The sequence below is a fragment of the Euleptes europaea genome, chromosome 11 (genome assembly GCF_029931775.1).
Source record: "Euleptes europaea isolate rEulEur1 chromosome 11, rEulEur1.hap1, whole genome shotgun sequence".
Classification (NCBI taxonomy): Eukaryota; Metazoa; Chordata; class Lepidosauria; order Squamata; family Sphaerodactylidae; genus Euleptes; species Euleptes europaea.
Genome location: NC_079322.1, coordinates 33053441 through 33071247, shown reverse-complemented (window position 1 = coordinate 33071247; position 17807 = coordinate 33053441). Strand labels below are relative to the sequence as shown.

The 17807-nt window shown below is 42.0% G+C and overlaps 1 protein-coding gene across 4 annotated transcripts in view; it reads left to right on the top strand.

Annotated features, from left to right (window-relative positions):
* The window catches only part of RBMS3 (RNA binding motif single stranded interacting protein 3), a 675371-nt gene that overhangs the window by 549491 nt on the left and 108073 nt on the right, over positions 1 to 17807 (top strand). For all 4 annotated transcript variants that reach the window (XM_056857449.1, XM_056857448.1, XM_056857446.1 and 1 more), the window contains exon 7: positions 2372 to 2478. In XM_056857449.1, coding sequence (XP_056713427.1) covers positions 2372 to 2478 — 107 coding nt within the window. The remainder of the gene's footprint in view (positions 1 to 2371; positions 2479 to 17807) is intronic.

Here is a 17807-nt window from a genome sequence, read left to right as displayed (position 1 = left end):
TAACCTTCCCAATGTATTTTTAACCTTTTCAGATTTTTGTTTGGGGAGATTTTAACCTTCCCAATGTATTTTTAACCTTTTAATTTTGTTTTGGGGGGGGGGACTTGGAGAGTACCCCAAGTTTGAAGAAACATCCATTTGGGGTGAGTGTTCTTTTAGGTGTGTCCAAAACTTCCTATGGGGAAAAACCTTAGTATTGAAAGGATTACATTTCTTTATTATTTTAGCGTGTTTGTTTAAATATTTGCTCTTTTAAAAACATTTGCTCTTTTAAAATATCCTACAATGTTACTGCATCAGCATAAAGCAGATGTCATTTTACTGACTGGCCATTTACACAATTGCCATCTTAGACTCGAACCCAGTATTGTTTTAGAGACAAAGAAGATTTTCAGGGTATAAATATTCAAGAGTCAATGCTCCCTTCATCAGATAGCTTTGCCATTCAAAAGCTTATAACCTGAAAGTTTTGTTGGTGTCTGAAGTGCTACAGGACTCAAATCTAGCTGTTCTCCTGCCAAACCAACAATGGCTACCCTGTGAAACGATCTTAGACCCTGATATCTCACCCGTGTTTATTTGTAATTTGTAAAAAACCAAAAACGCAAAATCCTACCACCTTTCAACTCCCCAGATGTACAAACACAAAAAACTAAATACTGAAAGATCATAATCTCGATATCTTAATAACATCATCATCGACATAATGCAGCTTTTGAGTTGTCAAGAGTATGTCTTCGGGATGATTAGACCCCTCAAAATGTTTGGACGTGAGTTTCACCTCCATTCACTTTAATTTGGTTCTAATTGATCTCAGTGCCTTTTTAGTAAAGCTCTCCAATTAAAACACGCAGACAGACACACAATTGGGGAGGGATGTTTTCGGCAATAGCATGGGTTAAAATCTGACAATTTAAAAAATATTTTAAATAGATCCAAATTTGACAAATTAGGAATGATTTTTGTTCTGTCTTTTCTCTTGGTACTCTTTCGTACAAGCTGTGGCTTACAGCCTTTTGAACATTCATTTGAATAGCAATGCACCGACTGTACTGTCTGTTTCATGATGAAAGACTGGGATCTCGCCTCGGATGTATTAAGAAGGTCATATGCCAGCTGTCTTAAGCTATAAGGATTTAATAGGGGGAACTAAGCTAATTTGATTGTTTGGCAAAAGTCTCCTTTCATCTACTTGTATTTATTTTGCTTGCTCAAATATGTAAGCCTATGCTGCAGAGAGGCAAAAAGAGTGAAACAATTACTAAATTGGGCTTGCCCCCCCACCCCAAAAAGAGCAGCTCTGTTTTTTTATTGCATTAATGTCCATTGTGAATAGAGGAACCAATGTCTTATCATTCCAATGGAGAAATCTCATACTGAATATAATAAGAACAACACTTCTGCATCAGACCAAAGGTCTATGTAGTCAAGCATCCTATTTCTAACAGTGGCTTACAGGAAAAACACAGTGTGGGACAGCAGTCCTTCCTTACTGTTTGTCCCCTAGCATTCTGCCTCTTTACATGAAGGTTCTGTAATGATTTCATGTCTAATACCTGTTGATAGTAATAGCATCTGTGAATTTCTGTATCCCCTTTAAAAAGCTAAATAAACTAGTGGTTGCCCTGATCTGGATGGCCCAGGCTAGCCTGATCTCATCAGATCTCAGAAGCTATGCAGGGTCAGCCCTGGTTAGTAATTGGATGAGACACCACCAAGGAATACCTGGGTTGCTATGCAGAGGAAGGTCATGGCAAACCACCTCTGTAAGTCTCTTACCTTGGAAACCCTATGGGGTCACCATAAGTTAGCTGCGACTTGACGGCACTTTACACACACCAACTAGTGGCCATTATACATCCCGTGGTTGGGGTTTCCCAATTTAATCTGCATATTGTGTGAAGTTTTTCTTTTTGTCTTTCCTGAATCTACTGCCAAACAATTTCATCAGATTATTTATTTATTTATATGCTGCTTTGCTCCACAAAGGGACACAAAGCAACTGACAACAACATGTAAACTAAACTAAACAAAAAGAAGAATGGTTGGTTAGGGTGACGTTGAGTTCTAGTATTATGAAAAAGTGCAAAAATGTTTATCCAGTCCATAATTTTATAAACCTTCCTCTCTTAATTTTTTCACATCTGCATCAATTATTTTTTCATTGTTGATCACACTTTTTAAAGATCTGGAAGTATTTAATTAAAAAAAAATAACAACAGCAACTGTCAGGGCTAAAAGGTTGCACCCCCGCCCCCAAATAAAATCTGCAGGAGGCAAGATTTCACTAAAAGATCAACATTACAGTTGCTGGTGTAATTACTACCTGTGGAAGGGCTGCTAATGCAGACTGTGTTTCTTGCCTTCTCAGCCCCAACGGAGCCTTTGCTGTGCAAATTTGCTGATGGAGGGCAAAAGAAACGACAGAATCAAAGCAAGTACACGCAGAATGGGAGGCCATGGCCGAGGGAAGGAGAGGTGAGTTATAATTACCTGAAATAGTTTCCTTACACATTTTGGTAGACATTCTTGTGATTTAAAAGGCCGTGATAAACGAGGGTGAATGTTTCGAACAATGCAATCCTAAACAGGGTTACACCCTTCTAAGTTCACCCTTAAAGTTAATGGGCTCAGAAGGGTGTCCCATGATACTAAGGAATTAGATATAGTAACTATGCCTTCTTACAAAGCCATACAAACTACCCATGGATTGCCTTACAGTCATCCTTCTATAACCACAGAGAGGACCTGGCCTACAGGAATATACTTAAACATTCAACTAATTTAATTGAAATTTTCTGAGCAGTACTAAACCAGCAAAATGAAGGTATTCCTCATACATGGGTTGAATGCAGTCTTCAAGTCAGTAGATATGTACACAAGTCGAAATGCTATTCTAAGTTGCAATACTCATGAACTGGAATATACTCCATTTTAAGATAATGTGGTGAATCCTGCTTGCTATTGGCCAAAGGTGTGGATGGAGGCAGATTGTTCTCACCTTCCTTTTCCTCCAAGAGCTTCCTGTGAGTCCCAAAAGTTGGGTAACCCATTTGAAAAAAAAAAAATACTGGATGAGCGGCCCCAATGAGAAACGGGAAACAAGCAGAATTACTCATCTCTGCCTCTTATTCTGTCAGAAGCACCACTGTCAAAAGAGGTGAGAGGAATGTTAGAAGGCAGGAAACATCTGCTTCTGCAAGCTTTAAGTTGGCACTGCATAGGGTCTGACCTAATATTTACTGGATAGGGTCTGACCTAATATAAACTAGATCTGCATAGATCTATTTCAGAGGATCAAATGTTCTATTTCTACCGCATCCATTCCCTAACTACAGAAATGCAAAGAAGTTCAGCCCACAGGCCAGTGTAGTTGACGGGGGACTATTGCAAGACCTTCCTGAGTTGGGAAGTCTGCATGGCTGACTTCCCATTGTTAACATGTGGGAAAAGATACTTCTGTTGTGCAGAGATACTTCCCGTATTCCTGTCTGGATACTGCAAGTCCTAAAGGCCATGCCTTACCACAAAAATGATAAAGTAACAACTAGGGTTGGAAGTCTCCAGGTGGGACTTGGAGATCTCCTGGAATTACCACTGAACTCCAGACTACAGAGATCAGTTCCCCTGGGGGGAAAAAGGCAGCTTTCGAGGTTAGATTGCTAAGGTCTTTCCCCTCCCCAAATTCTGCTGTCCCCAGGCTCCACCTCCAAATCTCCAGGAATTTCTCAACCCAGAGTTGGCAACCCTAGTAACACCTGATTTTGCGGAGCATATTATCTGAAAGCCCTGACCTGGATGGCCCAGGCTAGCCTGATCTTGTCAGATCTCAGAAGCTAAGCAGGGTCAGCCCTGGTTAGTATTTGGATGGGAGACCACCAAGGAATACCAGGGTTGCTGTGCAGAGGAAGGCACTGCCAAACCACCTCTGTTAGTCTCTTGCCATGAAAACCCTAAAAGAGGTCGCCATAAGTTGGCTGCAACTTGACGGCATTTTACATACATTATCTGAAAATAATTTCTACAGTAAGTAACTCCACCTTCTCTATTGCTGCAGGATTTTTATGGGCAGAGATAGGCTATAACTAATGTTTTTGATGTTATGGTTCAGGAATTATATGAAAGAAGGAAATAAGTCTTCAGGCCCAACTTTGTGCCTGAGGAAAGCAGGTTAGGCCTGGCCATATTTAGAAGTTCTGTTTTCTGTCTCTGTTATGACAAGAGGCAAGATTTATTATGGTTTCTCAGTCATTTCCCACAAGGCCATTAGAACAGGTTAATTTTCATTTGCTTCCCCTCATTTCTTCCCTTCTAAATATTTAGGTGAAAAAGGTCCCTTACCCTTACCATGTGTCCAGACATAGAGTAACTCCATATGTGCCCAGCATGAGTGAGGAACTGGGGAAGGGAGATCAAGCTTTGTAATCTCCCCCCCCCTTGAATATTAGTTATATGTTGAGCCATTTGAACCACTAGGTTAAACCTGGTTATTCAAACTCTTCACATTCTGAAAGCCATTACTAATTAAAAGCTTGCTCATGTTGAAGTAAAGAACACCCTTGAAATGTGCTGTTTGGATTATAAGAGTATAAATCTGCAATGCAATTGTAAACAAATCTGGAGAGGGGAAAGGCATTTCTTTTTTGGTTGTTTGGGTGTTTTTCTAAATGTTAAAATGACTCACCATTGGTGATTTTCACAAGTGATTAGCGGTTTTAAACCACATTGCCATCTTCAAATTAGAATATGGCTTGGTAGCGATGGCACATATTAGCCTACATTAGCCCCACCAGTGAACTGCTAAAGCAAACAAAGGAAGGCATTCTCAAAAGCATGCAGGTTGCTCACTTTTGCAATGCGGTTATCATGCTCTGTTCCAACACAAATTTCCCAAGTATTTTTAGTGTGTACTGCGCGCCGGTGTGGCAGCAACACTGACATGGGAGGTTGACATAGCCTCAAAGGGGTCATTATGCTTTGTTATGTTAGCGATTCAAGACAACTAGAAAGTCTCCTTTTACAACCTTTATGGTTTATTATCTTAAAAATGTGCTGAATCAAGACTGCCCAAAAAGGCCTTGATAAGATAGACTGCCTCAGAAAAAGCCCCTTGTAGACAGATTTATATAGCACTTGCAAATGACAACTTTGTAGGGTCTACAACTTTTTTATTTTAAATAGTCTATAAATCCATGCTTATCTACCATGGCTGCCCATCAGGTCAGCTATCCTGGACTGTGCTGAAGTTTGGATCAATAAACAGCACAGACACAGTAAGCTATTTGTGACACAATGCCATTGCACCTTGAGGGTTAGCACATTACACAATCTGTTTTGGATATTCCAGAGATGTGAATTCCAGTGTTATCCCAATAGTACTTAGTATTCATTATATTTTTAAGCATCATGTAAATATTACCTCTTAATAGCTAGGATCCTACTATGTAATTTTGTATCATTTAATGTGTCATGTTAAGACTTACGCTTATGCTTTGCTTCAGTTTTGTTCTTTAGATTTCTGACTGGTTCTACAACCCTAATCCTATTCTATTGTTTCTTGAATACCCCATCCTGTCGATTGTATTGATTCACTCTGTGTAATCCACCTTGAGTCCAAGTGGGAGAGGTGGTGGGAGAGGCAGACTATAAATGATGTAAATAGAATAAAATAAATAAAAATGTATCTAGAATTTTTAATTCAAAAGGCTATTTATATCGATGCGAATCCTCTGGGAGAGGTCATCAGGAGGTATGGGCTGTGATGTCACCAATATGCAGATGATAGCCAGTTTTACCTTTCTTTTCCACCTAATTCTGAGGATGCTGTTGGTGTTCTGAACTGTTGCTTTCAGTTAGTAATGGGCTGGATAAGGATGAACAAACTGAAATTTAATCCTAAGAGGAGAGAGATTCTCTGGGTTAGTAGAAAGACAGACCAGGTACTTCAGATCTCCCCTGTTTTGGATGGGGTTATACTCCTCACCTTGGGAAACCGTGTGGCTGCTGGTGTGTCAACTGCATCCATTCCTGGCTCTGTCAGATCTAGCCACAGTGATCCATGCCTTAGTTACATCTGGACTGGACTATTCACTGGGGCTTTACTCGGGGCTGCCCTTGAAGAGTATTTGGAAGCTGCAGCTAGTGAAAAATGCTACCAATCTATTCCTGAGTCAAATTCAAGATGTTGGTTTTGTCCTTCAAAGCCCTACCTGGCTTGGGACTGGTATGAAGGACCGTCTTCTCCCTTATGTTCCTGCCCAGGAATTAAGATTGTGGTGAGATGCCCTCCTGACTGGCCCACCAATTAAAGATGCTTGTTTGATAGGTACATGAGAAAGGGCCTTTTCTGTGGAAGCCCCACAATATGGAACAACATCCCCAGAGAGGTGCGCCTGGCCGCCTCATTGTCGATCTTCAGACTGCATTTTGATTGATTTAGCTTCTATTATTGGCAGTCCCAACTGGAGTTTTTAAACTGTGACTTTTATGGGTTTTATATTATTTTATTGTGTTTGTAGTTTTTTTTTTTTAATTATACTGTATGCTGTTTTGAGTCTCACAAGGGAGAAAGGCTGCTAATAAATGTTTTAAATAAATTTAAAAAATAATAGTGTCTGATGTATTTTTGCAACAGCTTTTTGTAAATGAGAAACAAATGCGTAGGTAGAGCAAGATTTGATTCCAGTATCATCATAAAGACCAACAAGATTTCCAGAATATACGTTTTTGAGAGTCAAAGCTCCCTACATCAGATATACATACATACAATAAGATACAATAGGATTAGGACTACAGAAATCTGAAACCAAGAAGAAATCTGAAACAAAGCATAAGTATTAATGTGACATGTCAATTGATGCAGAGATTACACTGTAGGATAATTCATACAGCAACAGATAGTATGTACACAGTAGTATAGTCCACAGTCCTTTCCCCATCATTAAAGCTTTTTTTATAGTATAGCCCTATTAAAGGTAAAGGTCCCCTGTGCAAGCACCGGGTCATTCCTGACCCATGGGGTGACGTCACATCCCGATGTTTCCTAGGCAGACTTTTGTTTACGGGGTGGTTTGCCAGTGCCTTCCCCAGTCATCTTCCCTTTATCCCCAGCAAGCTGGGTACTCATTTTACTGACCTCGGAAGGATGGAAGGCTGATTCAACCTTGAGCCGGCTACCTGAAACCGACTTCCGTCGGGATCGAACTCAGGTCGTGAGCAGAGCTTGGACTGCAGTACTGCAGCTTACCACTCTGCGCCACGGGGCTCTAATAGAAATGCCCTCCTAAATTATTCTGCTTTGAATAATAATGGAATGCCTGGAGAGGGAGAACCTTCCTGACATCACCAGACAGGCCATTACAACAAAGAATACAGGTTTATAGGCAGTTACAGGTAGTTATAGATCTTGCCCATTTGCAGGATGGCACCTGCAGAAGGCCCTGATCAGATTATCAAAGCTGTTGTAGCAGAGCATAGGGGGAGAGGTGGTCCTGCAGATAAGAGAGTCCAAGGGCATATATGTGATAGCCAACACCTTGAACAAAACCCGGAAACTGATGGGCAGCCAATCGAGTAACTGAAAAATGGGAGTAATATGCATGCTGCACCTTTTTTTTGTGCTGTCAAGTCACAGCTGACTTCTGGCAACCCCCTAGGGTTTTCGAGGTAAGAGACATTCAGAGGGGGTTTGCCATCGCCTGCCTCATGACCCTGGCATTCCTTAGAGGCTGCCCATACAAATACTCACCAGTGCCAACCCTGCTGAGCTTCTGAGATCGAATGCAATCAGACTAGTTTGGGGCTATCAAGGTCAGGGCACCTAGCTCCTGATAAAAACCAAGCTGGGGTGTTCTGCACCAACTGGCCAAGTTGTTCAAGTGAAGATATCTGGGCTACACTGAGTTGGAAGACTATTTTGCATCTCTATTAACTTAGTTCTCCAGCAGTAATGTTGGATCCAGTATAACCCTTAGGGTCTTAACCAAGTCAGCAGGGGTCAGCTAGAATGTATTTATTAAATTTATTATTAAAACGTGTATCTGAAGAAATAATTGTGTACTTGCTTCCTGCACTGGAGAATGGGTAGCACTGTATCTCAACATTACAAGCTTACATCTAAATTCTTCTTTTAAAGACTTGTCCATTTACATAATAAATCAATAAGAGGCTCAATACATATTCACATAATTAGTCATTTATCTGAGGATTTTTTTCCTTATTACTTTTTAGTACCCTGTGCTGATTCTTCATTTCTTAATAGCATCTGATCATTTTCTGTTCAAATACAAATGTAACAGCATCTTGAATACCTTTTAATTTAATGCCTTTTGTCCAATTATGTTAGCTATAATTTATGTTACTCTAAGCAAATCTATGACTAATGAGACATTGACAGTGATTGTTGTTGATGTTCATTCACTCCTTGTGTGATTTTCAAGTTTGTAATTACCATCATTTAAAAAAAAAAACCGGAATCATAGTGACCAGACTCTATAGAGCTGAACACAATTTTTTAATGTAAATCCTACCTGTTGCAACCTTGGCAAAATACTGTTGAGAACTACCAGAATAGTACATTTTTGTTAGTGGTAATATGCTTTAGTGCATTTATCAAGGTCCTCAAATGCCTATAACACTCAGTCTATCTTTAAGAAATATGAATATGAAGAATTCATTCCAACTTCTGATTTTTTATTATATTTTTAACAAGGACCCTAGTGAGACATAGGAGCAAGATTCATATCCAGGGGAGCTGAGCCATAATCTAGCTAAATCTATACATACTGCTCTGTGTACATGAGACCAACCCATATGCTTAAAGATGCACTCATATTTTGTCATGTTCGTGGATTTTTTAACATGTAATTTCAATGTGGGGCATTGTTATTTAGATTCTTGAGCAAATGATGTATTTTTTTACTTTACGAAACCCAAGAATATTGTCCAGTGCAGTTTTTTTAATCCCCAGAAGGTGTAAATATGATAGTACCTTTTTCTGAGTTGTCAGAAGACCAGTAAACACACCACTTACCTTTTAACATGTACCGTAACAAATTATGTTCCAGTACAGCTGGTGAAACCCATGGCCAGCCCACCCTATATTGCCTTCTGCCTAGAAATGGGCCTTTTGGGCAAAAGATGCAAACCCAAGTTCACCTTCCAACTTGTTGTTGATCATAAGTTAATATAGGCATTTGAAACACAATGCCAGGATTTAAAAAACAACAACAGGACTTTACAGTATCTTTCTAAGCCACTCCTAATTTGCTTGCTGTAGAGCTTCTTTCATTAATCTCTTCCTTTCAAACTCTGAGTTAGATATGGTTATGTTGAAATCTTAATCACTTTTCTGCATGCCAAAGGTAATTATTTATTTTATGGTACCTGATGACGAAGTATCTGGTGCATATTCTGCCATCCTAAATAGAATTACACTCTTCTAAGTCCATTGACTTCAGTTTACTTGAAGGATGCACTCTGCTTAAGAAGGGACTTTAATATGTTGTTTGCCTGTATATTGCAATAATTTGTATCAAATGTTTGTTTAATTGATTTTGGTGACATCAGCATGAACATTGTGGTATCAGTTCTCCACAAACATTCTCCATGGCATGAAAAATTTCCTATATCCAGCCAAGAGGTTTAACAGAGAATGTCATTATTCTGAAATTTAAAGCTGAAATTACTTATCTTTAAGGAACATACCTATAAGATCTCCTCTTAGAAACAGAATTTTTTGGGTGTGTCATGTCTGATACAGCTACGGTTCTTGCAAGTGCTGAATTAGGAAAGTTATTCCATTTATGCCCCCATGTATATAAGAAAGAATAAACATGCTCGGTTTACAAACCAGAACTACATGAGATAGTAAATTTATAAAAGGAAAAGGTTTATTGTTGCATTGGTGGGTCTTATTTAATAATAATTTTAATTAGGATGAACTTGGATGAACCATGAAAAAATATAGATATCATTTTTTTAGATCTGTATCTGTACATCATAAGCAAAGAGAGAGAGAAGCACAGTTGTATAACTGTGATGACTGATTATTGAACATCAGCTTCCTGAAATTGAATCAGGATGAAATTAAGTAGTTTATTACGTATGAAAGATCATTGATACTTCCTTTCCTCTTTCCTGGCCAATTTCTAGTGCTTTTATCTTGTGTTAGGCCAGTAGATAAACTTATGCTTTAATTTAAAGAACAAAGACATTCATGATTCAGTCCTTATAAATGTTCATGCAGGAGAATAAAAATGAGTCATTTAAAGTATAGGAACCCAGAATTTTTTTTCTCCCACAACTGTACTTTTAACTGTCTCCCATTTTTTGACCTTCCATTCATTACTATTCTGCTCAGTGCCCTCCAGCAATTTAGAGAGAAAAATATACAAAGGTCATTTTGGGAGACTGGGATTTCCCCCACTTGGTTGTAAAGTCAATAGCTGCAGGAAAGTCAAAGTCGTTGATCCTGGTGCCAATCCTCTTCTCTCTACCAGCGGCAGGCATTTAGAAACGATTAGTAGGTCTCTGTTGGGTGCATTTATATCTCAGACACAGGCTTTTTTGTGCTTCCAAGCAGACAGGTTATACTAGGTTCTGCTTCACAGTGCTCTGTGGACAGGAATGAGTCAGTCTGAGAACTAGTTTGGTCTTTATTCTAGTGTCTATCTGCGGGTCTGTAAAGAGATCTTGGATCCCACCCCAACTCTGTTTCTGGACTCCCCCCTCCAAAATTATATTCTTTTTTCTGTTGCTTGCATTCACAGACAGTTTGTGGCCTGCAGCCAAAACACTTATTCTGGCCAAGGCAGGATAGTTTGAATATAACCTGTGCCCACTGCACTGGTGCTCAATTGCGCAGTCAGAAAATGTCTATAATTTCCCAAACGATTTCCTTGCTCTAATTGGGGGCCATAAAGGCTGAGTCCATATCCATTAATCCCCACTTGGCAAACTGGTTAATCTGAATCCATCAGGCATGCTGTAGCCACATATCATCTGTATGCCAACTACAAAGTTACATTTATATTTGCTGCGATTAGACATTACAAGCTGAGGGCAAAGAAGTGTGGGAAGTGATGGCCCCTGGAATTTACCCAGGGCCACTTTTGCAGCTGCAGGACTGGGGAGCAAGTGAAGGGGAAGGGTTTCCCCTTCAGCTGTGCAGCATAGTGGGCTGGGACGACTGGACTTGGCTGGGCTTGGGCAGCCAATTAGGCACGAGGCCTGTTGAGAGAAGGGCCAGGCTTCCAGGCACAGGTAGGGCTGTTGAATTAAAAAAAATTCGGTATAGTTCGGATTCGGCCGAATTCGGCCCGTTTAGATTCGGGATATGCCGAAGTCCGAACTCCCCCACTTCGGATCCGTTCAATTCGGCAGGAATTCAAAGTTCGGGAAAAAAATTCTGCCGAATAAAGCCATTAAAAACACAATCGCGCCTTTCCGCGGCTCTGGGGGGGCATTTTTGGGGTTAGAGGTCCCAAACTTTCAGCAGAGCTTCAAAGGACGTTTATTGAAAGACTCCCCAAGTTTTGTAAAGATTGGGTCAGGGGGGCTGAGATATGGGCCCTGAAAGGGGTCCCCCCACCCTTAATGTGCATCTCTCAGCAGAGCTTGCCGCCCACGCACAAAGCTCCCAGCCCCGACAACAGCTGAGAAGTTTGCAAAGCAACTGCAAAGCAACACAACCTTGTAAAAAAACACCTTTGCAACAGGGAAAACCAGAAGACACACAACTGAAACCTCCCCCCTCAAACCAGGGAGCGAGAGACTCGAGGGGGAACACACACCCCAGGCAGAACCGACGAAAGCCCCCTTTGGCTACCCCCCACCCACAGAAACTGCTCCCTCCCCACACACACACAGACTGCTTTCCCCCCCACACACACACATACACAGGAGAAAAATTATAGATTAAAGCCCCCAAAGGGGTCTTACTGTGGCTGTCTTCTGTTCCATCAGGAGGGGCTGGGGAGGACTTGTAATCCAAGATGATTCCAATTAGGCACGGGACGTTTTGCTCTGGAGATGCACACACAGGATCGGCTGATCCATTCATCCCAATAGGGGAAAGGGGAAAGGGGAAAGCCCATATCTCAGGACCCCTGACCCAATGTTCACAAAACTTGGGTGGTCTCTTAAGAACACTTGTCTGAAACTCCGCTCAAAGTTTGGGATCGGCACACCCAAAAATGCGCCCCCTGCAGCCACAGAAAGAGAAAAGGGGGGAGCCAATATTTCTGCCCCCACTGAACCCATCTTTACAAAACTTGGGTGGTCTCTTAAGAAGGATTGTCTGAAGCTATGATAAAAGTTTGGGGGCTGCACCCCCAAAAAAGCGCCCCCTGCAGCCACGGAAATCGAAAAGGGGGGAGAGGAAAAAGGGGTGGAACCCATATCTCGGGACCCCCTGACCCAATGTTTACAAAACTTGGGTGGTCTCTTAAGAAGCCTTGTCTGATGCTCCACTGAAAGTGTGGGGTCAGCACACCCAAAAATGCGCCCCCTGCAGCCATGGAAAGAAAAAGGGGGGAGCCCATATCTCAGGACCCCCTGACCCAATGTTTACAAAACTTGGGTGGTCTCTTAAGAAGGCTTGTCTGAATATCCCCTGAAAGTTTGGGGTCTGTACCCCAAAAAATGTGCCCCCTGCAGCCACGGAAAGGAGCGAATGTGCACAAGCACCCCCGCACACACACACAAGGATTTCCCTCTCTCTCTCTTTCCCCGGTGGGGCCGAACATCAGCTCCAGTACTCAATCCTGACTGATTGGCTAGAAGAAGACCCAGCTTGGCCACCGATTGGCCGGGGGAGGAGAATGCTGCTTACTGAAGGTTATGCTGCTTACTGACGGCCTCGAATTGGCCGGATTTATTCGCGAACTCCCAAACTCGCTGAATTTGGCCCCTCCGGTTGCCCTCCATTTTTGAGTTCGGTTCGTCCTGAACTAAAAACTACCGAATCAAGGGAAATTCGGCTGATTTTCAGTTCGGGCCGAACCGAATCAACAGCCCTAGGCACAGGCCTGGAAGCCTTAATTTTCAGTCTGGTCTACCCCTCCAGGATTTAAAAGCCACAGCCCAGGCTGGCCACACAGTCAGCTCTGCTTCCCCTGCCCATCTGGCTATGGCAATCATGAGGACCCCTCTGGGTATCCATCTTGCTCTTAAGGTACATAAGCAGGTCCTCAATGGATATTATGTGGATATATTTCCCCTCCTTAAGCCGGAGGCCGAGGATGGGAGGTGTGGCCTAACAAGGCAGGGGATGTAAAAAGAGAACATTTGCACACTTTTGATAAGTGGTTGGCAGGATACACTCTGTACATGGGTGTGGTCCAGGCTGCCTATCCCAAGTGGGGTTGGCACCTATTGAATCACATGGGAAACATTTTATGAGCCTGGGCCATGGCAGGTGACACCACAGCCATCAGCTATGATGAGGCATTCCACAAAAGAGCCTAGCACAGCCAGTTGGCTAGGTGGGACCTGATCAATGATAAGTTATAGTTGCTCATACTGGGGTCCCATGTCAAGGGCAGGGCTGAGCAGGCCAAGGTGGGGAAAGGGCCCCTCAGGAAGGACTCATCCTGGTGGGTGTGTTGGGAATACAATCAGGGCAAATGTCAGTGGGCACGATGCAAATTCAAACACAATTGTGATAGTTGCTTTGGGCCTCACCCCAGGCCTTTTGGCCCTCAGGGACACAGCGCCTCACAGCCCTTTCAGAATGGCTGATCCTCCACTGCAGCGACTGCAAAAAGGAAGGAGGATCAGGCGTCTCCACTGCCGCCGCCGCCACCCCTGCTAAGTAATCATCTAGTGCTGCCTTATACTGAATCAGACCCTTGGTCCATCAAGGATCTGCTTGGAATGTAGAAGGTCCCAGGTTCAATGCCTGGCATCTCTAGTTAAAGGGACTAGGCAAGTAGGTGATGTGAAAGACCTCTGCCTGGAGAGCCACTGCTGGTCTGAGTAGACAATACTGACTTTGATGAACCAAGGGTCTGATTCAGTATAAGGCAGTTTCATGTGTTCATGTGTGAGGAAGGCCACTGCGCCTGACAGTAGGAAATCAGTATACAGGGCATGATGGAGTTGAGGACTTGTCACCAAGTAGACACAGCTCCTTTGGGAAGTGGTTTGGTGACAGTTCGAGTCAGGAGCCAATGCCTGGAACTTCTCTTCCTGAAAGTGATATAAGGTGTACATGATGTCATCGAAGAATGCATAGTGTATGGACCAGCATTCTTGGGGATGGCCTCGTTAACAGAGGACTCTTTGGGGTATGACAAGTGGTATATCACATGGAACTCTTCAGGGGCCTTTTTTGGAACCACCCTGTATGGAACTACCATGTGTTTACTCAGGCTTGTTTTAGTTGAAGATTGTAAGTGGTTTCACAGTGAGGGCCTCCTAATGGGATTTATGCAAGATTCCATTAGGAGGCCCTCAGTGTGAAATCACTTACAATCTTAAAGCCAAAACAAGCCTGAGTAAACGCATGATACTTCCATACACACCCCCAGTGGGGACACTCGGTCAGGGCTGTGGCTCAGTGGTAGAGGATTTGCTTGGCATGCAGAAGGTCCCCGGTTCAATGCCTGGCATATCCAGTTAAAGGGACTAGGCAAGTAGGTGATGTGAAAGACCTCTGCCTGAGACCCTGGAGAGCCGCTGCCAGTCTGAGAAGGAAATACTAACTTTGATGGACCAAGGGTCTGATTCAGTATAAGGCTGCTTCATGTGTAGGGTTGCCAACCCCCACATGTGGCCTGGAGATCTCCTGGAATTACAATTGATCTCCAGTCTACAGAGATCAGTTCCCTTGGAGAAGGGTGCTTTGGAGGTTGGACTCTGTGGTATTATACCACACTGAGGTCCCTCCTCTCCTCCCTACACCCTCCCCAGGATCCACCCCCAAATCTCCATGAATTTCTAGTCTTGGAGTTGGCGGCCTTAGGACTTAGGTACTTTTGAGAGCTGCCATCTTTTAGCACTGTAATTTTTGACAATCCATGTTCATAGCATCAATGAAACATCAAGAGTTTTATTGCACATACAGTACAATCATGGTTTTGTAGCTTAATTATTTTAATTGTTTAACCTTAACCCAGTTGGGGAATAAATTACAAATGTCTGCATGAGAGAGAGAGAGAGAGAGAACACAGCTGAGTCGAAGAACACAAAGCCATTAAAATATATTGTAGTACAGTCTGCTGCATGTAGTAAATTCCTTGGCATAGAAGAAATGTCCAGTACCTTTCAGATCTGAATGCATTGACCAGGCCTTGAGTTTTATTGGTTTTAGTGGAATTTGTTTCCTCCTAAGTGTCTTTAGGACAACAGCTATAGTGTCTATCTATGTCATGACTCACAAGCAGATTCACTGGATGAAGCACAGATGGTGGTTTATAAATTTCAGAACAAGAAGCAGTTTTACTGGCCTTCTGTTGTAATACTGGGAGAACTTTTGGTATACAGGATATATAGCCTTTTTTGCTGTTGTTTCTCTTGGTATCAGTCAGGACAGAAAAATAACAGGAGTTCGAATAACAACAACTGTGAAAAATCTAGTTAGGTATATATAACAGGAGTCCAGTGGCACTTTAAAGACTAACAAAATTTATACCAGCATAAGCTTTTGTGAGTCAGAGCTCATGAGTGATCCAGATGCATTGGAGATCTGACTCATGAAAGGTGATGCTAGAATACAATTTAGTGGTGTTTAAGGTGCCACTGGATTCAGTTATGAAAAAAGACTCAAAATTGAGGCCTTGAATATTCAGATCCAGATTGCAGTGTAAACTTTTGCCACTGTTGTCTCCATGCAACTTCCTTGTACATAATTTTCTTTCTTTTTTTACTTTCCTTAACATTAAATAATTCATTGCCTGGAATCATACCTCTGTGCCATTTTATTCAGATCTTAATCAGCACCTGCACATATAGTCCTGATATGAGCCTGCAGATCTTACCTTTATAGCTCGTCACTTATTTGAGTATGGTGTCTCTCAGCCTGTTCCTCTAGGAAGAATGTTCTGCTCCTTAAATGTACATCTGTGTGCTCAAAGCATCTCACCTTAAAAGGTTTGATTTATTGTTTAATTTAAAAAAAACTTGTACGTTTTTTTTAAATACTGTGGTATATTTTGTTCAGTGTGAACTGCCATGAATTATCAAAGGGAAGCTAACTTTCCTGCTGAGCGGAGCTTATTTTATTACATAAATGCTGAAACCAAATCTTATTTGGCTGGTGAGTTCCCTGCTCTTATTCGTCAAAGAGCTTCTTGTTTGGACTGCTTGTTGTCAAAGGGTTTTTCTTTTCCTGTTTAATTTTTCCTGTTTGATCCTTTTCTATCTTACCCACCCTCCCCCATGTCTGGATCCCTACTGGTTACTTCTCATCTGGTATTTCACTTCCTGGTTGGGCTTCTAGTTCATAGACTGTCCCGTTTGCCAGCTTTCCCAGTCTTCATTATGCATCTTGCCAACAGTCCTTCTAGAGTTGACCTTGCACTTACGTTAATGACTGTTTTTGCTTTAGGGAGGGGTTTTGCATTCACTTTTCCAAGGCACAGAAACAGATAAGTGAATGCAAAGCTTACATGCTTTTGATGAAACAGTGTTTGCCAGATTGCTTTGGTTTGCAGCGCTGTCAATCAGAAGAGAAAGCCATTCATTGGAATGAACTATTTTCATGATAGATTGGCACAAGACTGGCTAGAATGGTACAAAGAATTGGACTCCAAGTAGGCTAGTACCTGCCAACTTCCAGGTACTAGCTGGAGATCTCCTGCTATTACAACTGATATCCAGACAATACAGATCAGTTCACCTGGAGAAAATGGCCACTTTGGCAATTGGACTCTATGGCATTGAAGTCCCTCCCCTCCCCAAACCCCACCCTTCTCAGGCTGCACCCAAAAAACCTCCCGCCGGTGGCAAAGAGGGACCTGGCAACCCTAATTCCAAACCTTGTTTCTTTTGTAATATGATCACACTTAGAACATTTAAATACCCAGATCACGGAGTGAGCCATCCATTTGGGGTATAATATTTGAAAAAAGGATATAGTACATCTGTTTTCTGCAATACCACACTTGGCAATAGTTTTAGTTACTAGCGTTACGGCATGAACGAGTGCTGCATTGGTTCTCGTAGGTTATCCGGGCTGTGTAACCGTGGTCTTGGTATATACCAAGACCACGGTTACACAGCCCGGATAACCTACGAGAACCAATGAACTCTGACCGTGAAAGCCTTCGACAATATTTTGAGTGCTGCATTTTCTGAACAAGACCCTAGGATGATTTGTTAATGGCACAGAATGTAACTTTGCCCAAGATCAGCAGTCCTTGTGTCCTATCATTATGTGATGATTCAGCAATGATACAATCAAGCCATTTGGCTCAAAGAAGTTTTAAAAAGAGTGATCCAGCTTACATTTTGTTTGGTTTAACAGGTTTGTGGTTTGCAATGCCAATCATGTCTAGAATAAATTACTCAGTTTGTGGAACTAGCAGAATTAAATCATGATAATGTTTGTAGCCTACAGTATATATGAACCAAAGCCAATTTCTGGTGTTAGACCCAAAGGTCCTAATCCACTAATGGTGGAGCCTTCCTTTGGTGCGAGCTGCCCTACAATGATGCAGCATTCTGGTTCCAGTGGAGCAAGGGTCCTTGAAATAGAAAAAAAACAAAAAACCTTCCACCATTAATGCAATGGAGTCTTTCGATCCAACTCACTGCCTACAAATTTAGTAATTTTTAATGCTGTAGACAGTAAGAAGAGAGAAAAA